This window comes from Emydura macquarii, unplaced genomic scaffold (assembly GCF_026122565.2).
Source record: "Emydura macquarii macquarii isolate MOO-44397 ecotype Brisbane River unplaced genomic scaffold, CSIRO-AGI_Emac_v2 contig_3692, whole genome shotgun sequence".
NCBI lineage: Eukaryota > Metazoa > Chordata > Testudines > Chelidae > Emydura > Emydura macquarii.
Genome location: NW_027133829.1, coordinates 10,405,788 through 10,432,827, shown reverse-complemented (window position 1 = coordinate 10,432,827; position 27,040 = coordinate 10,405,788). Strand labels below are relative to the sequence as shown.

The 27,040-nt window shown below is 45.6% G+C and overlaps 1 protein-coding gene across 4 annotated transcripts in view; it reads right to left on the bottom strand.

Moving 5' to 3' along the window:
* The window catches only part of BTRC (beta-transducin repeat containing E3 ubiquitin protein ligase), a 160,947-nt gene extending 144,778 nt beyond the window's left edge, over positions 1–16,169 (bottom strand). For 2 of the 4 annotated variants that reach the window (XM_067537191.1, XM_067537193.1), the window contains exon 1: positions 16,101–16,106. In XM_067537191.1, coding sequence (XP_067393292.1) covers positions 16,101–16,103 — 3 coding nt within the window. In that variant the 5' untranslated portion in view covers positions 16,104–16,106. Of the gene's footprint in view, positions 1–16,100 lie in introns of all 4 variants that reach the window. The other 2 variants (XM_067537194.1, XM_067537192.1) reach the window with 2 other exon arrangements.
* Between the last annotated feature and the right edge of the window lie 10,871 nt (positions 16,170–27,040).

Genomic DNA, 27,040 nt, shown 5'->3' with positions numbered 1-27,040 from the left:
AAAGATATTAGCCTTTTTTGCAACTGCATCACATTGTTGACTCACATTCAATTTAATTTGTGATCCACTATAATGCCTAAAATCCTTTTTAGTCAGTTAGTCCCCATTTTGTAGTTGTGCATTTGATTTTTTCTTCCAAATGAAGTGCTTCGCACTTGTCTTTATTGCATTCCATCTTGTTGAATTCAGACCAATTCTCCAATTTGTCAAGGTCCTTTTAAATTCTAATCTTGTCCTCCAAAGTGTTTGCAATATCTCCCAGCTTGGTGTCATCTGCAAAGGTTACAAAGATATTCTCTACTCCATGATCCAAGTCATTAAAAATATTGAATAACAACAGACCCAGAACTGACTCTGTCAGATCCCACTAGATACACCCTCTCAGTTTGACATCAAACCATTGATAGCTACTCCAAATAGCGTCTTTCAACCAGTTTCATAGATTCTAAGACCAGAAGGGACAAGGTGATTATCTAGTCTGAACTCCCGTAAAACACAGGCCATAGAACTTCCCCAAAATTATTCCTAGAGCAGATCCTTCTGGAAAACCTCCAATCTTGATTTAAAACATTGTTAGCAATGGAGAATTCACCATGGCCCTTTGTAAATTGTTCCAATTGTTAATTACTCTCACGGTTAAAAATTGATGCCTTATTTCTATCTACATTTGTCCAACTTACTGCCAGGGATCATGTTATACCTTTCTCTGCTAGACTGAAGAGCCCATTAGGAAACATTTGTTCCCTAAAGGTATGGCTACAATACAATATTAGCCCAGGCACAGACTCAGGCTAACTTCCTTAGTCCTCTCTATCCCCACAATCTCCAGTTGATGCAACTGAAAACGGGAAGCTCCCCTCCTTTGGCATTCAGCAGCAGTGAGTGGGCGTTAACCCTTCTATTGTCTTCTGATCACTGAACTGCAAACACCACACCGGAGAGCCTTCTGTGTTTGCAATGGAGACCGAACAGAACAAGCTGAACAAAACAATCTTTAGAGGTTTTTAAGCAGTGGCTTGACAAAGCCCTGGCTGGGAAGATTTAGCTGAGGTTAGCCCTGCTTTGAGCAGGGGGTTGGACTAGATGACCTCCTGAGGTCCCTTCCAACCCTTATCGTCTAGAATTCTGATTCTAAGCCTTCCGCAACTCATGCTGCTTCATGGTCATGGGAGCACAGCCAGATTTTGGTGAAGCTCTGATGTGAGGCCAATAAAACTGTGGACTTTAGCAAAGTACCAGGAATGATGATGTGTACCAGCAGATAGCTAAAAAGCTGGCAGCTCTGCAAATTTTCCAGACCTGTGATTAGTGCAGGTAGCAGATTAAGTGGGTTGACAGCAGGTACGGGAAAACAGGGCGCAGAACAGCACCTCAGGCAGCTCATCAACTTCATGCCTGTTTTATGAGGAGTTTGACCTGGTGCTGGGCACCATCCCAGCACGGAGCTAATCATGGTGCATAATGACCTGGTCAGCCAGAAGGGTGCCCTGCTGTCCCCTGAATCCAGCATGGTAACCGATGGGAGCCAGCAGCAGGCTCTGATTGAAGAGCATGAAGTGACTGTTTCTAAAACTAGTCCCAGAGCAGGCTGTGGAACAGGATCAACAAGAAGAGCTGTTCAATGCCTCTTCCCTGTACCCACCGCCCCAAGAAACAGCCCGCTGCCGAGCCTGCAGCAAACCCAGAGGAGACAGAAGCCACCCGAGCCCAGTAAATCTGAGATTCCAATTTAAAAGTTTATTGCTACAATAGTGGAAGCGATTTCTGCTCTAAGAAGTTAAGAGAAGCTCCGGCTGCCACTGTGTATCTGCTAATGGAAGATTGTATCATAGTGCCCTCCTTCTTCCACCCCAAACAATCTAGAGGTCAATTTGCAAACAGTAAAGCAATGGTTCTCAATCTTTTTTCATTTTCAGACCTCTTTGGAAATTTTGAATGGAGATGAGGACCCCTTTGGAAATCTATTGTATGTGTACAGTACGCCCTTGCTATAATGCCCTTCATTCCTCCCAGGGGTGGAGGAACTATCAGCCCCTGCTGCGGCTGTGGCAGGTCTCTTTTGCTATGACGAACCCCAGACTATACTGAACAAATAGCTTGGATCCCAAGGGGTTCGTTATAGTAAGGGTGTACCGTAAATAGTTGAATTCTGTTCAGTTTTCAGTCTAAGTCTTTCCCCAGGGGTCCACCCACCACAGGTTGAGAACCACTGCAGTAAAAGACAGATTTAAAGCGCATTTTTAGTTAAAAGTGTCAAATTTTTGCTAGGGCAATTTCTGTTTCTTATAAATAACCTTATATTGCCATGCATTTAAGTTTGCTGCATTGTAACTGCTGTGATCTACAGAGCAACACAGAGTCAGTGTGTGTGTCTGAGAAACTATATTCTAGTTCTAAATTTAGTCCTTTTCAGTTAAGAGTTAATCCATGCAGTCGGTGGGTGACAATCATTTCTCTCAAGTACAACTGGGGTGTCATTTTCTGCCCAGAAATGTGCCATGGGCAAAGAGAAGGGAGGCTGTGGAGTTCTGAGTATTTGCATGCAGCCATAATAGGGTAAGCCATGTGTAAGCTAACGGAGCACCCTGTTAATTCCCTCATGGATTCTGACTCACGCCTGGTTGCTGATAGTTGCAAACTCTTCTAAAGCAGGAACTCTAGCTAGGTAGTCACATGGCAGGGAAGGGTGCATTTACTAGGGCCACCTCGGTAGCTCACTAGCTCACTCAACTCATAGATGTGCTGTTCAGTAACCACACGTTTGAATATTTCAGCTGCATAAACTGTAGGTTTCTCACCAACAGCCTTGAATAACATCTCCCTTTTCCAGTACGGCACCACAAGAATAGTTAGGCGCTCCAAAATACAAAAGGACTGAAATGAAAGAAAATGCCATTTGTTGCCAGGGAACTTGTCGCCCTCCCCTTACAACCCAAGTACTTATAAACTTTTTTCTGTTGTATAAAAATGGGTATAATTTTAACTTACCCTTATCTCTGCATTTCTGTAACTGATTAATCAGGTTGTGTTCAGAGAGGTTCTATGGAAGCATCCCTTTCACAATATATTTTGTTTTAATTTTGAAATGTAACATTTTATGTCCTTGAGATTCCACAAGAATTTATTCTGTGCTCCTCCACTGTGCTACTTTAGACAATAACCCCCGGTTTCCTGTCCTATTGCAGGCCCTTCTATTGGCTACTGTACAGTCAAAATTCAACCACTGGCCCAACGTATCTTCATGGACCTTTCCAAGGGGAAGTGTTTCTGTGACAAAGTCATGGTTGAAGTTCTTGAGAAGACTGACAAGCAAGTCCAATACCAGCAGCAGAGGGACAAAAGACTGGAGTAACGGCATGTTGAGAGGCAGGCGGAAAGGGTGAGGCTCAGTGCCCAGGGGGAGGACAGGATTCAGCAAAGGAGTGGGCAGTTTCAACCCACTTCCTGGAACAGGAACAGTGGCTAAGGGAGGGCAGAGCTCAACAGAGAGAAAGGTTTGAGTGACTCATCTCCATCATGGCTGGTAGAGCACTGGCTACTGCTGCCTCTCCCATAACATGCAACATACTCTCAATCTAGAAACACCTTGGACAACTTCATGTCAGGGCAGCCCAAGTGTTCAAACCCCATAAGCGACTGGGCAGAGCAACTAAACCTCATGGAGCCTTCCTTCTTGAACCCCTCTCCTCTGGATATCTCCACCCCTTGCCCAACACCAAATGTGTGGAATATAGGAAAAGAAGGGGAAGGAGAATGTGGTGCCAGGAGATATGCAGCAGTAGGGGGTTTGTGGCATGTTTGCATTGTTTCCTGCACTTTTATTTTTTTGTTTGGGAAATGTTCTTCTGTTACTTGTTTTTGGGTGTTGTAATGTCAGCTGTCCTGTGTAGCAATGGGTGACTTTCACACTGTTTTAACACATTTACAGATAAAGCCTTTTATATCATCAAGAAAGTTTATTGCTATCAGTGCATCACCACATACAATCATGATCCGAGTTAAAACTAAAAACATGAGGAGGAGCAATTATACATTACTAAGAAACACTATTCCTCCATGCAGTTAGGTACAGCAATTCATACTTAAGTAACTTTTCTATGAACCCACACTGTGATTCACACCACCCCCCAATCAATTATTCAGGATGTCATGCATAAGCACATTGCATGGTAATCAAGCACCCACCCCGCCCCCCCAAATCAATTAGCCCCTTTCTCCACACTAGCACATTCGTACAGGTACTATTCTCCCTCTTCCATTGGACTGTGCAAGTCCATAATGTGAGAACACAAAGCATCCTTGACTTCTGTTGCCCGGGTGCATCCAGTCCCAGCTTGTGGTAGTGCACTTTCTGGCTGAGCATCCTAATTCAGCAGCCACTCACTATCATAGATCCATTCTGGGGGGAACTGGCTCACCTCCGGCTTCACCAAGATTGCGAAGAGCACAGCAAGCCATCGTAATGCAGACAGCATTGGCGACACTGGCATCCAAATGGCTCTGTAGACATCTCCAACAGGATTTTAATCTGCCACAAGCACATTTAACCAGCACTCCATACCTGCTGAGAGAGTAATTAAACCTTTTTTGGGGGCCAGGGTTTCTGAAATCAGGGAATGGTTTAATAAACCAAGGCAAAAGGGGGTACACTGGGTCCTCCAGAATAATAGTGGGTACAGAAACTCCATTTAGGACAACATTATTTAGTGGTAATAGTGTCCCAGCCTGTCCACAAATGTAGACTCCAGAACAGCAAAAAAAACTCTGACATTGAGAACTTTCTCCAGCACAACCCACGTTGACATTCATAAATCAGCCTCTGTGGTCCACGAGGACCTGAGTAACAAAGGAATAGTACCCTTTGTGGTTTATATATTCATGTGCTCCTTGAGGATTGAAAACTATGAGCACGAGTCCCATCAATGGCCCCAATGTAATCAGGGTGCCCCAGTGCATTGAACGAAGTGGGTTTCTGCCCACAAAAGCTTATGCCTAAATAAATTTGTTGGTCTTTAGGGCCCCACAGAACTCTCATTGTTTTAGTATAATTAAGAAATCCCATTCTTTCAAGGCCTGCAATTACCTCCAGAATATCTTTAATGCCCATTGTTCTGGAGTAAACCACATGCCTGATTGCCTCAGAAAGTTCTGCCATTTTACCCACAGTCAACTCCCCAACATCAAACTGGCTGGCAGGAGACCTGTAGCAGTCTGGGGTAGCCAGCTTCCAGATGGTTATAGTTACCTGCTTCCAGATAGGCAAGGGAGCCTCATGTGTGTCTCTTTATGCTGGAGGGTCAGAGCAAGCTGCTCACAAAGTTCCAGAAGCGTAGCTGTCTTCATGAGAAAGTTCTGGACCTACAGCTGGTCATTCTAGGTTTGCATGACAACGTGATCCCATCAGTCTGTGCTTGTGATCCTGCGCCACATGCACCGGTCTACGTAGGGGGCATCAGCGGCTATGCTGATTGTACTAAGCAGCATCTGCTAGTGCAAGTCTGCCATGACAGAGTGTTCCTCCTCTGTCTCCTTCTCCATCATGAAATCCTTCAGGTACCTTTGATGGGTCAGAAAATGCCTCCAAAATGTCTATCAGCACCTAATGGAAGCTCTGCCCATTCCTGACACAGGAATGAAAGAGCAAGCAAGAGAAGTTCTTCAAAAGGCATCTCCTCCATATTGCTGGCTCCAGTAGCTGAACGCGCAAAGACCAAAATGACTGCTTGGCGGGCTGTTCAAACTTTCTGTTACATGCAGGGTGGACAGTAAAGTTTTCCCACAATGCATCATGATCAAAGGGCAAGAGCAGCCGCATTTCAGGATGGTACTAAGGACTCTGGGATATGTTCGGTTTGACTCAGGTCAGCATGCTGCAGTGTGGACAGCCGGGGCCCCAGGTTCAAGCCCAGATCAGAAAAGTCTTAACATAGGTTAAAAATCAGTGTAGATGCTCAAGCCCAGGGTTCTCTACCTCAGGTCAGCTGCCTTAAGTCTCACAAACCCTGGGCTTACCATAAATGTACCGTAAATAGGTACTTATAGATTGTAATCAAGTCATCCCTTGGCCTTCTCTTTGTTAAAATAACTAGATTGAGCTCCTTGAGTTTATCACAATAAGGCATGTTTTCTAATTCTTCAATCATTCTCGTGGCTTTTCTCTCAACCTCTTCCAATTTGTCAACATCCCTCTAACTGTGGACACCAGAACTGGATACAGGATTCCACCAGGTGTCTCATCAGTGCCAAATACAGAGGTAAAACAACCTCTCTACTCCTACCCAAGATTCACATTTATGCATCTCAGGATCACATTAGCTCTTTTGGCCAGTGTCACACTGGGAGCTCACATTCAGCTGATTATTCACCACGAACCCCAAATCTTTCAGATTCACTGTGTCTCAGGATAGAGCTCCCCCATCCTGTAGGTATGTCCTACATTCTTTGCTCCTAGATGAACACATTTACATTTAGCCATACTACATTGCTCTGAATCATAGACCTCTCCTCTTCATTATTTACCACTCCCCCAATTTTTGTGCTCTCTGCAAACTTTACCAGTGATGATTTTATGTTTTCTTCCAGGTCATTGATAAATATGTTAAATAGCACAGGGCCAAGAACCGATCTCTGCAAGACTATTAGAAATGACCATTCCACATTTACAGTTAAATTGAGACCTATCAGTTAGTCTGTTTTTAATCCATTTAATTTGTTCTATGTTGATTGTATATTGTTCTAGTTTTTAATCAAAATGTTACATGGTACCAAGTTATGTACCCACCTTACAGTAATTTCATCTAGACCACATATCCATAGTTCAATGGTGAGAATGTTCCATGGGGCTGTGTCAAAAGCTTTACTAAAAATCAAAATATATTTCAACTACTGCTTCCCCCATCCACCAGGCCAGTAACCCTGTCAAAGAAGAAAATTAGGATGGTCTGGCGGGGTTTGTTCTTGACAAATTCATGCTGACTATTCCTTATAACCCTATTATCCTCCCAGTGCTTACAAACTGATTGTTTGATAATTTGTTCCAGTATCTTTCCAGGTATTAAAGTTAGGCAGACTGGTCTATAATTTCCCAAGTGCTCTTTGCTTCCTTTTTTGAAGATAGGTACTATATTTCCCTTCTACAGTCCATTGAGACCTCACTTGCCCTCCAGAAGTTCTCGAAGATAACTGCTAATGGTACAGTTCCGCGATTGCTTCAGTTAGTTCCCTAGGAACCATAGGTGAATTTCATAAGGCCGGGCCGACTTAAATACACCTAACTTATCTAAATATTCTTTAATGTGTTATTTTCCTGTTTTGGTTTGCATTCCTTCCCCCTCATAGTTAATATTAATTAGTGACCATGAATTCATTAATACTCAACACATGAACCTTTTTAGTGAAGACTAAAGCAAAATAGGCATTCACCAGCTCAGTCTTCCTGATATCATTTATTAGCTCTCCTTCCCCAGTAAGTAGAGGACCTACACGTTCCTTCATCCTTCTCTTGGTCCTAATATATTTTAAAAACCTCTTCTTATTGTGTTTTATATCCCTTGCTAGGTGTAACTTATGTTGTGCTTCAGCCTTTCTGATTTTGTGCCAACACACTTGTGCTATTCTTTTTATATTCCTCCTTATCAATCTGTGCATGTTTCCACTTTTTGTTTTTCAGGACATTAAAGAGCTCCTAATGGAGTCATACTGGCCTCTTACTAGTCTTCCTGTCTTTCCTTTACATCGGATAGTTTGCAGTTGTGCCTTTAATACCTTCTCCTTGAAAAAACTGCCAGATCTCCTGAACGCCTTTATCCCTCAGATACAGGTCTCCTTATATTTCCCTTGCCTTGGATACTTGGTATTCTCTATCAAAATGAAAACAACACAAACATACTATTAGGGAAACTGTAAAAAGCAATTTATCTAAAATAAGTATTAAAATAATCATTAAGTTCTGGGATATTAAAGGTTCAATCCTACCAACACCCAAACCAGAGGTAGTCATACAACCTGACCACCCCAGAGGGTAAGAATTTGAATATCTAGTCCCACTGCAAATGCTTTTACTAAGCAGCCAGAGAAAAACAGTTAATCAGCTCAGATTCACTTTTCTTTTAAGATTCAAATCATGTTGGATACTGCTTAGCTTATTGGCTGACTTATCACAAGATCAAAAGTCACTAGAAAATCTAATAATATCAAATGTAGGGAAGCAAAGGGTTTTTCTGGCAATGCAATGATAGCACGTTCCCATAGCTGTTGTAAACCATACACTATAGTAAGAGAATACAAAAACATACTTTGCATTTATATAGCACCTTATTAATAAAAAATAATACTAATAACTATACCTAGCTCTTATATCGTGTTTTTCATCCATAGATCTCAAAGTATTTAATGTCCTGGAGGATCCTTGCCAGTACAGTTATAGAGATGAACCAATGTGTATTTATTGAACAGTACTGGAAGAGTTTCCAAAGGCAGAAGCTGTTCAAAAGGCTAATGGCCTGATATTCCTATGGCAGAAAAGGGCAATCAGCATCTTACAGGATCAGGCCTTATATCACTCCATTCCAAGGAAGGGAAATGTTAATGTGCATGTGGAAAGGACTGAATATATCAATGAAGAATATCAGTTTCAACATCTTCCCAGCCACAAACCATGGCAGGAATGCTGATGGGGAGAGATTGCCTCATTCAAATATAGTAGAAAAAAAAGGTAAAACTTAAATCTATATTAAAATATTGCCTGAAGAGACATTTTAAACGGAATCCAAAATTGGTCAGGTACAGCTCCATGCACTGCTAATTAAACACAATTGAAGTTGTCACTAGTCCATTCAGGAAAACAGATGTTGCTTCATAGAGCCTTGATATTTTTCTTAAATACCTTTCAGAATGAGGATCAAAAATATGAACTCTTATAAAAAGGCCTTTATTGTATTTTTATAGCATATTACATACCTTGTAACAATCATTTTGTTAAGTGTGAATGTCAGTTTTATTTTCTGTCCCTTTTTTCATGGCTATTTACAAGCTTTGTAAGAATCGTTCCTTAATTAAGTCTAAACATAGTTTCATATAAATGGATTCCTGGAATTAAAAACGTTCAGACTTAAGAAATGATTGTTACAGTCTCCGTAACAGGCTGTAAAAAAAAGAATGCCACTTTAAACAAAGATTTCTCATTTTAATTAAAAAGATAATCATCAGAACATCCATACACTTAAAAGAACCATTTGAAGCTACTTTGAAAAAAATATCTACTATTCTATGCAGACGTACATAGTTTAGTTTATATGACATTTAATCAAAGTCTCAGCTGAGCTTATTACATTTATTCTTTAAGTACTGTATCTACATTTTAAACAGTTTATTCAAATAGGGAAGTTACTTATTGAACTCCTTATTCTTAGTACTTTTGAAAATGGTTAGAACAATAAAATTCCATATTCTTTAACAAAACAAAAAAACGAGAGCTTTACTTAAAGCAAGAAGTTTTTTCAAAAACTAAAGGAGCATATGTGATTCTCCACTAAGCTTATGCATTCATAGGACGCCATACCTCTTATAACGTAAACGTTAGGGTGAGTGCTGTATTTAAGAAACACCATTTAAGACATGGATGGTGTGTACATAGGTAGGTTGCAGAGCTCTAATATTCCCCATGTACTTGCTACAGTGCACTGTCCTATACAACTCACCCTGCCTTTGTACCTTACATTTATATAGTGGTTTTCATCCAAAAGGATCCAAGATGATCCTTACAACAGTAGGCTGATGCAAAAAATACACAGAGGGAATCACTTAACTCGCTACTAAAGTATCTTTGAGGATGGGCTGCTTAACAGTACATACCAATTTAGGATTGTAAGTGAATATTATGTTTACTTGTAACTCAAGGAGTAATTTGGGTAAACAATGTAATTACCTAAAATTAGAATTTAATATATTAGCTAATACATATTACATATGATCAGACTTACCTAATAAATCAATATGAGATACACAGGCTGGATACATCATAAATATATCATTGACAAGTAATCAAGCCAACACCAACCAGCAGGACAAGGGTTTCCTTTCCACCCCCTTCCCTGTTCCTCAAAAAAAAAAAAGAAGAGAAAAGAAAAGAACTCCCCTCCCCCCCAAAATCAGCCCACTTCATTTTTCAAAATGTCAGATCTATAAACTCATTTCTGACACATGGAAAAAAACTAAGCTCCTGTATTTACACAGGGCTTCATTTCATCCATAAGTCACTGGATGAGTTTTCAACATAACATTTTCCATCACTGGCTAGGTATGAAAACAACAACAAAAAAAGCAAGTTTTTCTTCCTGGCATATACAGATTATTCCAGTGTCATTACTGAGGATCAGGAGCAGACATTGTAAAAATTAAAAATAATCTTACAGATAGGGACAGAGATACCACCATCTACAGAACTGTTTTCAGACAGTAATTTCATGTGACTCCGCAGTCAAAAGAAAAATAGCAGAAGCCGGATAGATAATGAGTCTGGTCCAAATGAAGATTGTTTCAATATTTAATATGGTAAGGCACCTTGGTGCTTATGAAAGATGCTGCGTAAATCAATAATTAATAGCATGGCCCACTTCAACCCAATCTATGACTCACAGAGTGATGGTACACCAAGCAGATCATCCACTTGGACATATAGGAGAGTATACTGTAGATCGGTGTTTCTCAATTAAATTTGGCCACGGAACCCTTTTGAACTCAATAAATAATTGCAGAACCCCCCAAACTCTTAACAGTATTTTTACATATGGGGCCAAAAAAAAGTCGAAATAAGCAAATTATATACAAACAACTAGGTCAGCATTTCTCAATTAAATTTCCCCGCGGAACCCTTTAGGAAATTACACTCATACTCGATACCCTCCGCCGAAAAATCCGGGACATGTTCCCTTTTTTGGCGGCGCGGAGAGCAGCTGCTCTCGGCGGCGCAATGTCACTTTCTCACGGAACCCTAACAGTGTTCCCACAGAACCCCAGGGTTCCGTGGAACACCAATTGAGAAACACTGCTGTAGATACTCTATCACTAGATGAAAAGATGAACTGGGTGACATCTTTCCATATCTAAGCAGGTACTTGCATGGCTCCCAACACCAGGATGGGTAAGCACCTCCCAAGCATTTAAAGATAGACAAAACAACAAAGAGGTTTTCCAATATGACCAGGCTGGCATGTAAAACTGCCCTTTCTATCCCCTCCAGAAAACCTGCTTTATGCAGAGCCCCCATAATCAGGAAAAGGAGAAGTACAGCAGATCCCAAGAAGTCCAGCAGGACCTTGCTTTGCCAGTCTAATTAAAGTGGGAAGTGCTCAGAACTATATGATGGGTGCCAATATAACCCGACCAAAACAAATATAAATAAGATGATAAGAACTTAAGAATGACCATAGTAGGTCAGACCAACGGTCCATCTAGCACAGTATCCTATCTTCAAACAATGGCCAATGCCAGATGCTTCAGCAGGAATGAAGAGAAAAGTGCAATTATCAAGTGATCCATCCCGTCGTCCACACCCAGCTTCAGACAGCTAGAGGCTTCAGAAAACCAGAGCACAGAGCTGCATCCTAGATGGTCTTGGCTAATAACTGATGCACCTATCCTCCATGAACTTATATAATTCTTTTTTGAACCCACTTATATTTTTGTCCTTCACAACATCTTCTGGCAATGAGTTCCACAGGTTGACAGTGGATAGCGTGAAGTAGGACTTCCTTTTGATTGTTTTTAACCTGCTGCCTATTAATTTAATTGGGTACCCCTGGTTCTTGTGTTATGGGAAGAGGTAAATAACACTTTCTTACTCACTTTCTCCACACCATTCATGATTTTATAGACCTCTGTCACGTCCTCTCTTGTTCATCTCTTCCAAACTGAAAAGTCCCAGTCTTTTTAATCTCTCCTCATTTGTAAGCTGTTCCATACCCCTAATCATTTTCATTGCTCTTCTCTGTACCTTTTCCAATTCTACTATATCTTGTTTGAGATGGAGCAACCAGAGCTTCATGCAGTATTCAAGGTGTGGGCATACCATGGATTTATAAAGTGGTATTATAATATTTTCTGTTTGACTATCTAGCAAACCTAACTAGGGATGTAAATATCAGTTACAAAAGGTAACCATTTAAACTATTAAAATTATATCGGTTAACCATTTAACTAATATAATTGTGTGTCCCACACGCTCCACCCCTTCCTCTCAGCCGGTAGCATCCCCAACCCAGCTCAGCAGAGGACCCCCATCTCAGACCCATGGTCCTGGTGTTCTGCAGCAGCACAGCCACCTCCGCTGTAACCCGACGCAGTCACCATGGAGATGCAGAGCCCATGCTGCCGGTTAACCCCCATGCCGCCAGTTACCCAATAAGTATTTTACATCCCTATTCCTAACATTGTTAGCTTGTTTTAATGCTGCTTCACACTGATCGGATGTTTTCAGAGAACTATCCACAATGACTCCAAGATCTCTTTCCTGAATGATAACAGCTAATTTAGACCTCGCCATTTTCTATGTATAGCTGGGATGTTTTCCAATGTGCATTACTTTGCAGTTATTAGGATTTAATTTCATCTGCCATTTTGTTGCCCAGTCATCCAGTTTTGTAAGATCCCTTTGTAACTTTTCACAGTCTGCTTTGGATTTAACTACCTTGAGTAATTTTTTTTTTTTTTTTTATCATCTGCAAATTTTGCCACCTCACTATTTACTCCTTTTTCCAGATCATGTATGAATATGTTGAACAGCACCAGTCCCAATCCCTGCGGGAAACCAGCATTTACCTTTCCATTCTGAAAACTGACCATTTATTCCTACCCTTTGTTTCCTATCCTTTAACCAGTTTGATCCAAGAGAGGCCCTTTCCTCTCATCCCATGACTGTTATTTTGCTTAAGAGCCACGGGTGAGGGATCTTGTCAAAGTCTTTCTGAATGTCCAGGTACACTATATCGCCCTTCTCCACATGTTTGCTGATCCCCTCAACGAATTCTAACAGATTGGTGGGGCATGATTTCCTTTACAAAAGCCATGTTGACTTTCCCCAACAAATCATGTTCATTTATATGTTTAATCATTCTGTTCTTTACTATAGTTTCAGCCAAGTTGACTGCTACTGAAGTTTGACTTACCAGCCTGCAATTACTAGGATCATCTCTGGAACCCTTTTTAAAAATTGGCATCACATTAGCTATCCTCCAGTCAACTGGTACAGAAACTGATTTAAGTGATAGATTACATATCATAGTTAGTGGTTTTGCAAATAAGTCTCTCTCTTCCCTTTCAGACCATAAAAGAAAATGTTTGATAAATTTATTGTTTTTCTTGTTTGATTGCTTTTTGTTTGTCTGTGTGTGAAGAACTCTTTTAGGGGAAAAACTAAAACATTGAAGCAGTCTGTCATTTATTCCTCAATGCAGTGAAGTCCTTGGTCATTCTTAACACTCAGAGAGTGAGTTCAACAGTCTGTTGGCCTATTCCTGTGAAAGTTCTCTCTCCCACACTGACAAGTCTCTCCCAACTGACTGAAGTTTCATTGTTCCAGCAGAACATAGCCAGGTTGTGGTCATGGAGGGACAGGTATTCCTTCAGGTAGCTAGGACCAATATCATGGAGAGCTCCAAATGTTAGGTAAGAGATATTGAACTGGACTCTTTATTCAATAGGGAGCCAACGCAGAATCAGGAGCACCAACATTGTGCTCTGCACTACTATGTAGACAGTTGGAATCTTTTTAGGGTTCAAGACTTCAAAATTCCTAGTTACAATGAGCTGTAATCATGAAGCCTATAGGTCACAAATGAGTGGACTACCATGGCCCGATCTATATCCAACAGGATATGGCATAATCCTCTAGTCAATTACATATGAAGAGGCCTTTTTTTTTTTTTTGCCAAGGGTATTTTGACATCCAATATCTTTTTCACTTCAACCTGAGATACCATAAACCTGACAAAAATACAAGGAACTGGCAAAAGAGTTCAATGATCTGAACAGAAATGAGAGATTTTAAAATGACTACTAATTCTAAAAGATAAAAAATAAACTAAATAAGAGTTTAGAATTTCTACTATGTTTTGAAGTGCAAATGAAAGCCAAGATTTGTTTCTAGTGTTTCAATATTTCCACTTTGGGCATAAATTTTGTAAGCTTAGCTATATTTTATATCCTTTATGAGCACAGATGTAATTCTGTGCCTCTGAAAGCATTAATCCACAATAAATAAATTTCAACAAATGTTGCCAGTCACTTGAAATGTAATTTTAGAAGCAGAACAGTTTAGAGCATCTAAAATTAGCATTCAATTAAGCTGGCATCACTGTTTGCTTTAGTTTATTGATGCTATTTTCCAAATAAACAATCTAGAAATATCAACAATGATTAAAAAAAGAATATAATTTGCTATTTCACTTGATATATTATCCCAAATCTAAATAGACCAGTCACATTTGAAAACTGACTTGGCTACTGATGCCCAAAGCTATTTTCTGTGCCATAGGCCTATTTATAAACCAAGACAACATGAAGGCTCTTTACATCCACTCTATTAACAAGGATATGTAGCAGAAAGAAGTAAAATATCAATAGATAGATAGTTCCCGACCCAGAATAAAAAGGGGCAATAGAAAAAACATTACGGCAAACAGATATGCAGTAACAGAAAAATAGTCTACAGGAAATAATACTAATACACCCCATACACCACATGCAGAACAAAAATCTCACCTCTCCCAGGCCTCAGTGCTTGATGGGTCACCTCTTACCACCAAATCAGGCCAGAAATCTTTTTAGAATCTCTGCAATTCTCTGGTGGTCCTAAACATATCGGCAGGTACCTCCCTGTCCCCCAGCACAATGTCTGTTGTCCACATGCTCTTGAACCCAAATCCCAGCATTTAACCACATCTCCTATAGATAACCCCATTCCCATCAGTAGCCTTTACCCCCAGCAGTAGTTCTTGGCCTCCCCCCCACCCCAAAGACACCTCAAACCCTGCTACTTCTCTCACCATGTACTGCATATACTGGTGAAAAATCTCATTGCCACTTTATACACGCTCAGGTGCCTTCCCCCCATACCATCATTCATCCTTCCCCCAAGGTCCCTGCCTCTCATACCCCAGAAACTTGCCATCATCTTCCTGCCTCAGCACCCAGGCAAACTTCTCCACCCAATTCTCCTCTACATGCTCCCCCATGCTTCAACACTCTGGTGTTCACCACCCCTCGGACTCTCTCCTATCTCAGCCCTTTGAGACTCCCAATACACTTCACCACCACCACCTGCTCCTGCCCCCCTCAGGTGCTCACCCATCCCTTCCCCCAATACTCCTTTTCCCAGTCCTTTAACCCCCCCACCCCCTGGTAATCCCACAGCTCAGCACTATCCCCTTCCCCAGATGGCCGGCTCCCCCAATCACTTTCCCCTCCCTCCCAGTCGGCCCCACACTCAGTCCTAACCTACCTGATACCCCTCCCCCAGCACTTCCATAGCACAGAACGCCCCTCTCCCCACAAAGCCTCCTTCCCCAGCCCTTTGCCCCCCATTGCTCACCACTCTCCCTGCCCCCAAGACTCATCCCCCCAGCCCTTTGTCCCTCATCCCCTGACACTCCCATGGGTCAGCACTTACCCCTCCCATCAGTGTCCTGTCCCCCCCACCACTTGCCCCCCCCATACTCCCTTCCCCAGCCCTCTGCCTCCATCCTCATCACTCCCCCTCCCCCACACCGATTCCTGCCCCCAGCCCTCCCACAGCTCTCCCCTCCCCCAGGCACTCCCATAGCTCAGCACTCTCCCCTCCCCCAGGTGTCCTGCTCCCCCAGCACTTGCCCCCACTTCCCACTCCTCAGCCCCCTGCCCCCCACCTCACCTCACCTCACCTCTCCTCCCGCCCTTTGCCCCCCTCCCCACAGGCTCAACTCAGCGCTCCCCCCCCCCCCCAGGTAGCCGACTCCCCCGCCACTTACCCCTCCCCCCAGTCGGCCCCACACCCGTCCTCTGGCCCACCAGGAGCCCCTCTGCCCCGGCCCTCTGCCCCGCAGCCAGGCTCGGCTGTGGCCCCTCACCATGAACTTCAGGGCCTTCTCCTGCAGCACGGCCTCCGCCGGGTCCATAGTCCAGTCCAGTCCAGTCCAGTCCCGTCCCGTCCCGCTCCGCCGCCGCCGCCTCACCGGGGCCGGGCCTGGCCTGGCCGGGCCGCCCCCTCCCTCAGTGGCAGGCCGCAGGCGGCAGCTAGCGCGCAGCCAGGAAGAAGAACCCAACCGCCACTTCCCCCGGCAGGGCGCACGCGCCGCCCCGCGCAGGCCCACGGGAAATGTAGTCCCCGGCCGCGCGGCACAGGAAAAGCGCCGGGGCGGCAGAAAGGAACTACAGCTCCCGGCCTGCCGCGCGGCGCCGGCCCGCCCACAGCCGCTCTGCGCATGCCAGGCCGGAGGTGGGGAGGAGGGAAGGAGCAGTGGCTGATGGGAGTTGTAGTTTGTTGGGGTTTGCTGTGGGTGGCCTCATCACACCTAGGGTCAGTGGCAGGCGTCTGTCGGGACTCTCAGTCTAGCTGCTCTTTCCCTGCAGTTAGGTGGTGTAGGCGGGCCCTGGGCTGGGCTCTTTGTGTGCGTCTAGCCCTGGCGGCTGCAGAGGGAGGTTGCAAGCGTGGCCAGGCGCAGCCGGGCGGCTCGCGCACCCACCCACCCACCCGCTGTCTTGTGGTTTTGGCGAGACCCGACACGTGGCTTTTCTGACGCATCGCCATGTGCCCTGCAGCAACGCCCAGGACCTCCGGCAAGGCCAGGCCCCTGTTACCCCAGGCACTGTAGGGACACGTACCACAGAGAGGGTCCCTGCCCCAAACAGCTTGCAGTCGAAGTACAAGACCAGAACCAAGAGGTGGGGAGAGAGCGATGAGGAGTGGAGGGGAACAATGAGACAATGCTGGTTTTTGTAGGGAGTTGTCGCAGCGAAGGAAGGTTTTAGAGGAGGGCGGCGACCGGGTTTGCAGCGGTTTACAGAGTGCCCCTCCCACGTGCCAGAGGAGACAACGTCAAGATGCTTGTTTGAAAACGTAATGAGTGGGCGACGAAGGCTCGAGGGATTGGCTGAGCAAAGGCAGGAGTCGATCGCTTCCTGGGGTGGATCACGTGATGATTACCTGTTCTGTTCATTCGCTCTGAAGCACCTGGCATTGGGCCCTGTCGGAAGACAGGATACTGGAGATGGGCCATTGGTCTGACCCAGTACAGCCATTCTTATATTCTAGCATGTGGGAGATGACAGGTAGGCTGGGGATAAACCATGAAGGACCTTGCAAATGAAGACAAGTAGCTCCCGCTGCCTAGGAGGATGTGTCTGGCAGCGAACCAGCGTGGCACTGGACTACAACATCATGCCCAGGTGAACAGGGCCTCCCTGCTCTACGGCTGAATGGGTGGAGTGCGTGGGAGCTGGGGCATCATTTGTTATGGGACCGGGGGCCAGTTGCCTTTTCATAGCTCCTCATCAGCACATGCTGTAGTGTTTCCCTCAGGCCTGGGGAGACTGCTGGGAACAGGGGGGCAGGCCAACCCCCCACCCCCATCTCCCCACTGGCCAGGAAGTTGCCACAGTGGCACAGATGACCACGGAGTGAGCTGGGCCCTGATCTCTGCCCCTTGCCAGCCACCAGTAAGACCCCCTCCACGCAATGGGACCTAACCCCAACACGCAGCTCCGGAAGCAGGAATGCTGATGCAACTTTGCCCCACCCCATACCCTCAAATTTTTCTGAAATTACACCCCCATGTGGGAGGGATGGTTAAAGATCTACAGGCACGTTCTGCGGCCTAGGGCCAGGCCAGAGGATTTCTTTTGTCAGTGTGGTGCAGTGCACCCCACAGCCACTGAGGACGTCTCAGAAACAGCATGGATAGAACCAGATCCTTGTCACATGAGCCATTGGTCGTTGAACAGCATAGGGCCTATGACACACAGCTGAGCAGTTCTGTCAATGTAGCTAATACTGAGACACTGCGCTGGTGAAACACGGAGCTTGTACTGCTGTGACTTACCCCTGTAATACGCTAATGAAACCCTTTCTTCAGAATTTCACACTATTGTGTTTGCACCAATGCATCAACGTAAGCATGGTATCCCAGGGTCCCTTACACTGCCTCCAGGCTCACTGAATTGTGGTCAATTTTCCTGGCATATTGTGGGACACCTACTGACTTGCAAGGCAATTTTGGAAGCAGACATCACACACTTACCATCCCCGCTCGTTTCCAGGGTGGATAAAGCCCAAAAGAATATACCACTCCTGTCCATTATGATGTCAGGAAAGCAGATTCTGCTACACTGGGCTGGTCCCATGGAGCCAGCTAGAACAATTGCAACCTGAGGAGAAACCCTGCTTTGATGTCAGTCAGGTATTCCTGTTTGATCAATTCTCAGAGCAGCGGCACTCAGTGAAGGGATGCTTCTGGGCCCAGCCAACATGTGTTGAGACCAGATCATTATGGAGACCGCAGAGGAGGAAGAGGAGCTCCAGAACTTCAGGATGCGGAAGGTCACATTCGTGGAGTTGTGTACCAAGCCTTGTACCTGGCCTGGGGGCACCCAAACAGCTTTACTTAGCAAAAAAAGAGGGGGTTGTTAGCCACTCGTGCAAGGACTTGTCTTCACTAGAAAATTAGGCCTTGTTAGAGCAGGACTTGGAGGAGCTGTGCTAGCTAAGACTTACTATTGCACTTGGGAGCCTGTCTTGGCCCAGGACCCCCCTGTGCTCGAGACTGTACAAATACGGAAAAACAAGCCAGTCCATGCCCCAAAGAACGTACAGTAGAAGTAACACAGCGTTAAACGTGACTTTGCAGCTGTGTAGACAGGGACAAGTGGCATTTACCATCTTGCCAGCTGATCGTGGGTCAGTCTAGTGGGCCGAACAAGACCTAAAAGCAACAGGTTTAAGGGCAGATTTAGACTACAGATGTTTCAAGTGTCCCGAATGTCACAGGGCAATGCTGGCTGCCTCTCAAAGCTCTGCCCAGCTTTGCTCACTCCTCAGACCTCACTGCTGCCACTTCATCCTAGTCCCTCTTGAACTTCTCCATAGCCTCTTTCCTAACTACGCCCTTTGCCTCCTTCTTCCCCTCCTTGTGTGCCAATCACTTCCCTCAGCTTTGAGCCCCTCCTTAAAACCAGTGCTTAATTTGTAATGAAAGAGGTGCTGGGGTTCAACCCGGCCAAGTCCTGGCACAAATTAAGCACAGGATGGGCAGCCAGAGAGCAGCGGCTGCTGGCTGGATGATCAACTCTGAAGGCAGCGCCGCTGCAGCGTAAAAGTAAGGGTGGCATGGTAGACTTTATCATCATCTTTACTTCTGCACTGGTGCTGGCCAGGCTGCTGCCTTCAGAGCTGGGTGGCCGGAGCGCGGCAGCTGCTGGCAGGAAGCTTAGGGATGCCGAGGCTCAGTCCTGGTAAGCCTCATCACAAATTAAAGACTGCTTAAAACCCAGTCCTGTGAATCTTTGTCGGTGGCAAATACTCGGCAGCTAAAGTATTAGACTGTAACAGGGGCTGGGTATTTTCCAGGCTCTGTATAGCACCGTGTCCACTTATAGCATTATATAAACAAAGGTCATTATAAGGAGGATGGAATATGATGGGGCCACAGCCATATCAAGCCCTAGAGCACTCATGTCCCAAACTTTGCGTCAGAGTTCCAGCAAACTCGGTGCAGTTGGTGGCTGGGTAATTAGAACCTTTCTGTAACAGCGTGAAAGGCTCAATGGTTTTAATTGTGTGGTTAATTTGTCAATAGTATTTGATGCAAGCTTAATTGTAGGAAAATTGAAAAGTGTAATACAGCAGGAGTGCATGCCTCTGGCCCAAAGCCTTTACGGCTGGTTAATCTATCTGTGTTGTAACCACTGTAATTTTTATTAGCTCAACTTCTTTTGATCATCATCAGTAAGGATACGATTTAGTCACGGGGTCCGTGACTTTCCAGGACCTATGTGAGTTCTAGGGCAGGGCTAGAGCAGCTGTCAGCCCCAGGGCCACCAAACAGGTCACTGGGGGCCAGCCCCAGGCTGCCCAACAGATCAGGGACAGGTCGCGAGCTTCTGTGAATTTTTGTTCGTTGCCCGCAACCCGCCCCTGACTTTTATTAAAAGTACCAGTGACAGAATCTTAACCTTAATCATAAGCACAGACCTGAAGAAAGAGTTACAGAATCTAAACGGTGGCCTATACCAGATACAGTTAGAGTTTAGGTATATCATTTAGCCTGGACAGGAGAACTGAATTATTAAAATTATTCATTATTTGTATTACTGTAGCACCTAGGAGCCCCAATCGTGGCTCAAAATTCCTTTGTGCCTGGCCCTGTACAAACACGGAACAAAAAGACAGTCTCTGCCTTTGCAATTTAAGTATAAGACAAGAGACAACAGCTGGATACAGCTGTATAGGGGAGAGGAAACAATGAGACAATGTCATAATGCACTATATAAATCCATGGTACACCCATATCTTGAATACTGCATGCAGTTCTGGTCACCCCATCTCAAAAACGATATATTAGAATTGGAAAAGGTAAAGAGAAGGGCAACAAAAATGCTTAGGGGGATGGAGCAGCTTCCATCTGAGGAGAGATTAAAAAGACTGGGACTCTTAAGCTTAAAAAAAGAGACAATGGGGTTGTGTATGACAGAGGTCAATAAAATCATAAATGGCGTGGAGAAAGTGAATAAGGATGTGTTATTTACCCCTTCCCATAACACAAGAACCAGGGGTCACCCAATGAAATTAACAGGCAGCAGGTTTAAAACAAACAAAAGGAAGTACTTCTTCACACAAAGGCACAGTCAGCCCTGGGACTCATTGCCAGGGGATGCTGTGAAGACCAAAAGTGGGTTCAGAAAAGTTCTAGATAAGTTCATGGAGAATAAGTCCATCCCTGTCTATTAGCCAAGACCATCAGTGATGCAACCCCATGCTCTGGGTGTCTCTAGCTGGGAGTGGACGACAGGGGATGGATCACTCAATAATTGCCCAGTTTTCTTCATTCTCTCTGAAGCACTTGGCACGGGCCCCTGTTGGAAGACAGGCCACTGGGCTAGATGAACCATTGGTCTGATCCACTATGGCCAGTCTTATTTTCTTAATAATGGGCAGTATGATAGGCTGTGGTCTCGGTACCTGATTTATGGACCCAGAATTATGAAGAAGGAAGTGAAAACTGATTCATCCCTCCTTTCTCACCCTGTCTCTTTACACAAGGGGATAAAGTACAGCAAATTTTAGGCCAATAAATAATAATTTATTGTTTGCATCACAGTTACTGAGGTCCTTGCCCCTTGTGGTCAAAGAGCCCAATGCTTTCTCTACAACTGTAGGATGGTCCTGTCCAAAACTCTACTTACATCAGTTTTCAAGGGGATGAAATATTCTTTAGTTCTTGTACTAAGCAGCTGAGCGCTGCAGAGGTGGCTGCATTTTATGCTGAACCACATGCATGTACTGAGTTTGGGATCATTCTAGATAAAAGATGCTGCCGTACTGTGAAGATATTGCTGGGATTATTTTTGCGGTATCATATTGCTCTGTGCATTGCAGGCTCTGTGGACCACAGCCATGGTGTAAACTCCATGTTAATTTGCTGTGGCAACCGTTAATTGGATAAGGAACAGCTGGTGCTTTGCTTTAAGTGACGATGATTGGGTCAGTAAATAAACGTTTGGTTAAACGAGCTACAGCAGGTATTTCTCTACCTCTCGCCGCCTTCCAGAGGGTTTTCATTTCTTGTCCCAGTGACCCTCGGAGGAAGCAGCAGGAGCCAGCCATGAAACATTGGAGAGCTTAATCAGTGCAGTTCCTTTGGGCATTATTGCCTGAATTTTCATATTTTGAATAATAAAGGATGGTTTTAAATTAAATTTGTGGGCTTGCCATCTGTGTGTGTTTGGACTTATTTCCCTCTTCTTTGGCAAACCCTCGCCTTCATTCTTTCCATGTTAAAATTAAAAAATAAATAAATAAAGGGAATGGAGGGGGAAGGAGAGAATCGGCCAGAGAAGCCCTTGTTCTTCCCTTTGCATGCAAGGTCTTTGGGGGCAAAGACTTTCATTATTGTTCGATATCGTACAGCCCCTAGCACACGAGTGCTAGATAAAACTAATATAGCACTTGGGGGAGGAGAGGCCAAGGGTTACACTTGGACAGCCAGGCTCGGGGAGTCTCAAAGGATTATCATGGAAATGTAGGGCTGGAAGGGATCTCGAGAAGTCATCAAGGCCAGTCCCACCCTGAGAAGGGCTGGGTGAACAAAACACCCCCTTTTCTTCCAGCTCAACCTCTTGAGCCTCCTTCTGCAGGGACTGCTGGGTGCTCTGCACTGCTCCCGCTGCCCAAAGTGCCTGTAATCCCAGTTGGATGCTGTCCGTGTAGTAGTATCCTCCAAGGGCACAGACCTGCAATAGTCGCTCCTGTGCCTTCTGACTTCAGCTGCTAGGTGTCTTGCCGGGAGGAAGGGAAAAGAAGGAAGAATTTTAGCCAAAACATCCCTACCCCACAGTGATCCCCAGCTAGCAGAACACGGCTGTTCGCAACCACGGCAGGATAGAGCAGGATGAAGACAGCCTAGTGCTGGGCCACTTCGGGCCTCCCCGTTCCAGATTTGTGCCTGGCACAGTTCTCGTAGCTTGGAGAATCTGGCCCCTGCAGTCCGCAAGACTGCGCAGAAAATCTCCTGGGGCAATTAAACACCCCTGGAGTCTCCTGCAAAGCCTTTCCTTCGAGCCTCATCCCCTACCACAAGTGCAAGAGCCAGGGCTCGTGCGGGCGCCCACTGATGGCAGCAGGAGTAGGAGCAGGTGTCATATGAGCAAACTTCTCCTCTACCTGCCATCTGCTCCAGAGAGGTCTGCCCACTGGGCTGGGCTCAGAGAGGCACTCAGGAAAATGTCCAGAATACCACACGTGCCGACAGGAGACTAGTGGTGGTTGAACAAAAGAGAGAAAGCTGTGAGGTGCCTCAGCTGTGATAACGGGGGAGATGTGCTGAATCCCCCCCCCGGTTTAGCTGTCAGCAGCACTGAACTTTCAGCACATCCTGCCCGCTGCAGAATGATCAGCATGTGACACACCAGGATTTGAGCTCTCTACCCATGTCCTAGAGGTGCCTTGTGGCTGCGGGATTGGCAGAATTGCCTGGGCCGGCAGAGGAATCCGCTTTCTCCCGAGGTCTGCGCTACTTCCCTTTGGGCTGGGGGTCTTTCCCAGGCAGTCTTCACCGTGGAATTTTATTGTCAATGCTGCTGATCGCGCCTGCGAACTCTCAGCCGTTGCAGGAGTTGAGCGGGAAGCTGGCGTGCGCGGGAGAACTCTGTATTTGTAGGGCATCCCGCAAAGAGGAAGGCGACTAACTGCCTAGAGTGTGAAATGATGGAGACAATGCCTGGGAAATGGGACTGCAGATCCAAGGAAGGCGTAGAGGGTTCAGTCAGGACTCTGGCACGGACGTCTGCGTTCCAGGCCCAGTTCTGCCACTGACTGGCTGGGTGACCTTGAGCACAGCCGGCTCTTCCTCTCTAGCTGCATATCATTCGTAAAGCGAGGCTGAAAATGCCAACCTCACGGGACTGATTGAGGCCGAATTAATTTCACCCTCCGATAAGGGTGTAAAATCGCATTGCATTGGCACTGTCGGTAATTCTTAGCATTTGAGAATGAATTTAATGCCCTAGAAAGGGCACAGCTCATCGTGCTGGCGAGAGCTAGGTGCTCTGTAAGCTTCCCTCACCGGGCTCGGTCAATGGGCCTCCATAGTGACCCCCTGCTCTCTGCCAATCAGATCCTAGGCGCCACACACACAGGTCTGCTGATACCCCTCAATCCTGACTCGAGGGACCTCCTGTTAGTCCAGTCTTGAGTCTCCCAAACACGTCTATATAAATACACCAATCTACAGCACCTTTCGCTTTCCCAGCCCTGGGCTACCTTCACACATGGTTCTGTACGTCAGCACCTTCCACTATGCCAGTGCTGAGCCAGCTCCACCACGGCCTTGGTGAACTCAAGCATTATACAAGATCCTTTGATGAAAGTCACAAGGGCGGGACACAGGGTTACCATCACTAGTTTAAAATGGTACAAAGGAGAAAGAGAAAAAAAAAAAAACCCACCCCCAGCCCCAACAGAAGAAAACAACCCTAACAACAAGTTCCTCGGAGTCGGAAAAGCCTTGTAAAGCCTCATGAATATTTAGCTTGTCCTCATGTAAAATATATGACTTTGTGTAAGGATCAGGCGAAGAAGGTGCATGATTTTTTTCTGATTTATGGGCCCGGCGACGGATTATTCATAGCAGAGCAGCTGTGTGGAAAGATTCATCCACTGCAAAATGTGATTGTACATCAGGCAGTGTGAGGGAATGGAGCTATGACTAATGGCTGCTTTACATATAAATGAGAAGGTTTGTGCTAGGAACTGTAAAAAAAAAAAAAAAAAAAAAAAAAAGATATACACACACACACACCACTTGCTCAGCTGAGGGGCCCAGCCTCTTCATCGCAAATGCTGCCCAGGGGCCAGGGGAAGGAAGGGACAAGCCTGCCTGGCTTCCTTGACGTCTGCCAAACATGTAATAAATAAGTGAATAGACGCTACAAAGGCCAACTTCATCCTTGGTGTCAATCTGAGGACTGCAGGGGCAATCACAGCTAGGCAGGCTCTTATGCTAGTGGAGGGGGTTCTCTGGACACGTCACCGATTCCGGGCCCTGTGAAATTGCTTCTGCCCCTGGCTGGTGCAGGTGCTGAGTTCTTGTACCAGGCACAAATGAGGACAGACCCTGATTTCAAGCTTTACATTGAGCAGAAGCTGAAGGTTTCGGGGGAAAGGGGGGAAGCAGGCGGCGGTTGACATGGCTCTGGCATAGCCCCTTCGCTATTCCAGCCCCCTCCCCCAGACTCACTCTTGTATCCGAGACGGGTTGTCTAGACATTGCAGATGTTGGGGCTGTAATTTATAACAACGGCCTCCAGAAGGCAATTCCAATTTGTTTCGCTAAAGCTTTAAGTTACAGGCAGCAAGATCTCCTGTAAATACTCTTGACTAACATCGTGACTGCACTGGAGGGCTTGCTTGGCGAATACCCCCTCGCTACGACGTGATCACATCTCTCCCGCGCCCTTTGGAGGATGGGGGAGGTGTGCAACGCTTCTCGGGTCCAAAAGGAATTGCTGCAGGACTGGGTCAGACAGAATCCAGTAGTTCCCTGGTATTATAGGGGATAAAGGTTGTGGACCCAATCCTGAAGTCCTTACTCAGGCAAAGCTCCCACTGATTTCCATGCTTGAATAAGGGCTTCAGGACCGGGATCTGTGGAATTAAATGTCATCCACTCTCCACTGCCCTCCTTTCTTGTGCATTCATCACCTGCCTTCTCTTTATTCAAAATCCTCTTGCAAACCAGGGCCGGGTTCCGGATTGAAGAGTCCAATCTCTTTTTGAAAAAGGACAATCCATCACAAATTAAAAACAGAGGAACTCCCCCCCGAGTCTGGAGCTGCATCTGCTTACCAATGTATTAACACTTCTATCTGCCCCTTTTAGAACCAGAGCCCCTTGGAGCACATTTCACCAGGTCTTCCTCTCTGTGTTGTATCACACTGAACCCACTGATGGAATGTCCTCTCTCTCCCTGGTCCTCAAACCAGCCTTTTTGAATATGACCGCCCCATGAGTTTGTACTTACACGTTCACACACAGCTGGCACAGTCACCCCTGGAGGATGTATCGGCAAGACAGGACCTCTGAGCCAGAGATGAAACCGAAAACATCCATAAGGAAGGACCATCCGCAAGGGAAGCGTGCAATTCCATCGCCAAGGCCCAGAAAATCCTTTACTTCTGTGCTGCGACTGCCCAAGAGGAGGTGATTTTACCAACTGAGCATGGATCGTTGTCTAGAAGGGCCTAGACTGAGACCATCTCCTCATTGAACACAAAGGCCAGGCCACAGACAAGGCGGGCAGATACTACAGGTGATGAGGGCAGGATAAGAATCTATACTGAGCGGAACAGAGATCATTTTCATCCACCACTGATCAGGGATGAATCTGAACAAGCAGCAATGAGATGAAACGCCTCAGGACCCATTCCTAATCCCCTGAGTCCTCCATCCTCCTCCCACCACCCCAGCAGACCTACCCCGTCTGTTAGAGTAGTGGTTCTCAACCTATTTACCACGGTGGGCTGCATCCATACAATATATATACTTCCCACAAGAATATAAGATTGGCCATACTGGGTCAGACCAATGGTCCACGTAGCCCAGTATCCTGTCTGCCACCAGTGGCCAATGCCAGGTGCTTCAGAGGGAATGAACAGAACAGGTCATCATCAAGTGATCTATCCCATCAGCCCTGTATGGCCCTGCAGATGTCCCATGGGCTGCAGCTGGTGCTGATTGGGCTGCAGGCCGTGGGTTGAGAACCTCTATGTTAGAAACACACACTCTGCCTCAACAGACATCAGACATCACTTTCACCATCAACTTTGGTTTTCTAGCCATTGCAACGACCCGGACACATGCACACCACATTGTTTGTGCTGCAATCTCTCTTGCTTGTGCCCATCTCAAAGCTCACTTGTTCTTTTTGCAAAGGCGGGCAGACTTCCAGTTAGCAGAATGTGAAAACGCAGCAAAAAAGAGCATTTTCTGGCAATTTAGGCTCCTGTCCTGAAATCCCCAGCTCCATCCGTGGCATTCAGATCATTAAAAATACACTTCTCAAGCATGGCCTGGATGCAAGACTTTGGCCAAACACTTCAGTGGGAGCAGGATGAACTCTCATCGGGTAGGGGTTAGCATGATCTGTTTGAAGGATTCTGGTGTCTAAATAAAACTGCATTACACATGATACTACTTTGAAAGGTTTGTTTTTTTACAAGGTGCAATGCCTCAGCTGTATCTGTACACAGATGTGTGTATACCTAGATAGTTGCACCTTGGATTAAAGCAGCTGCAGTG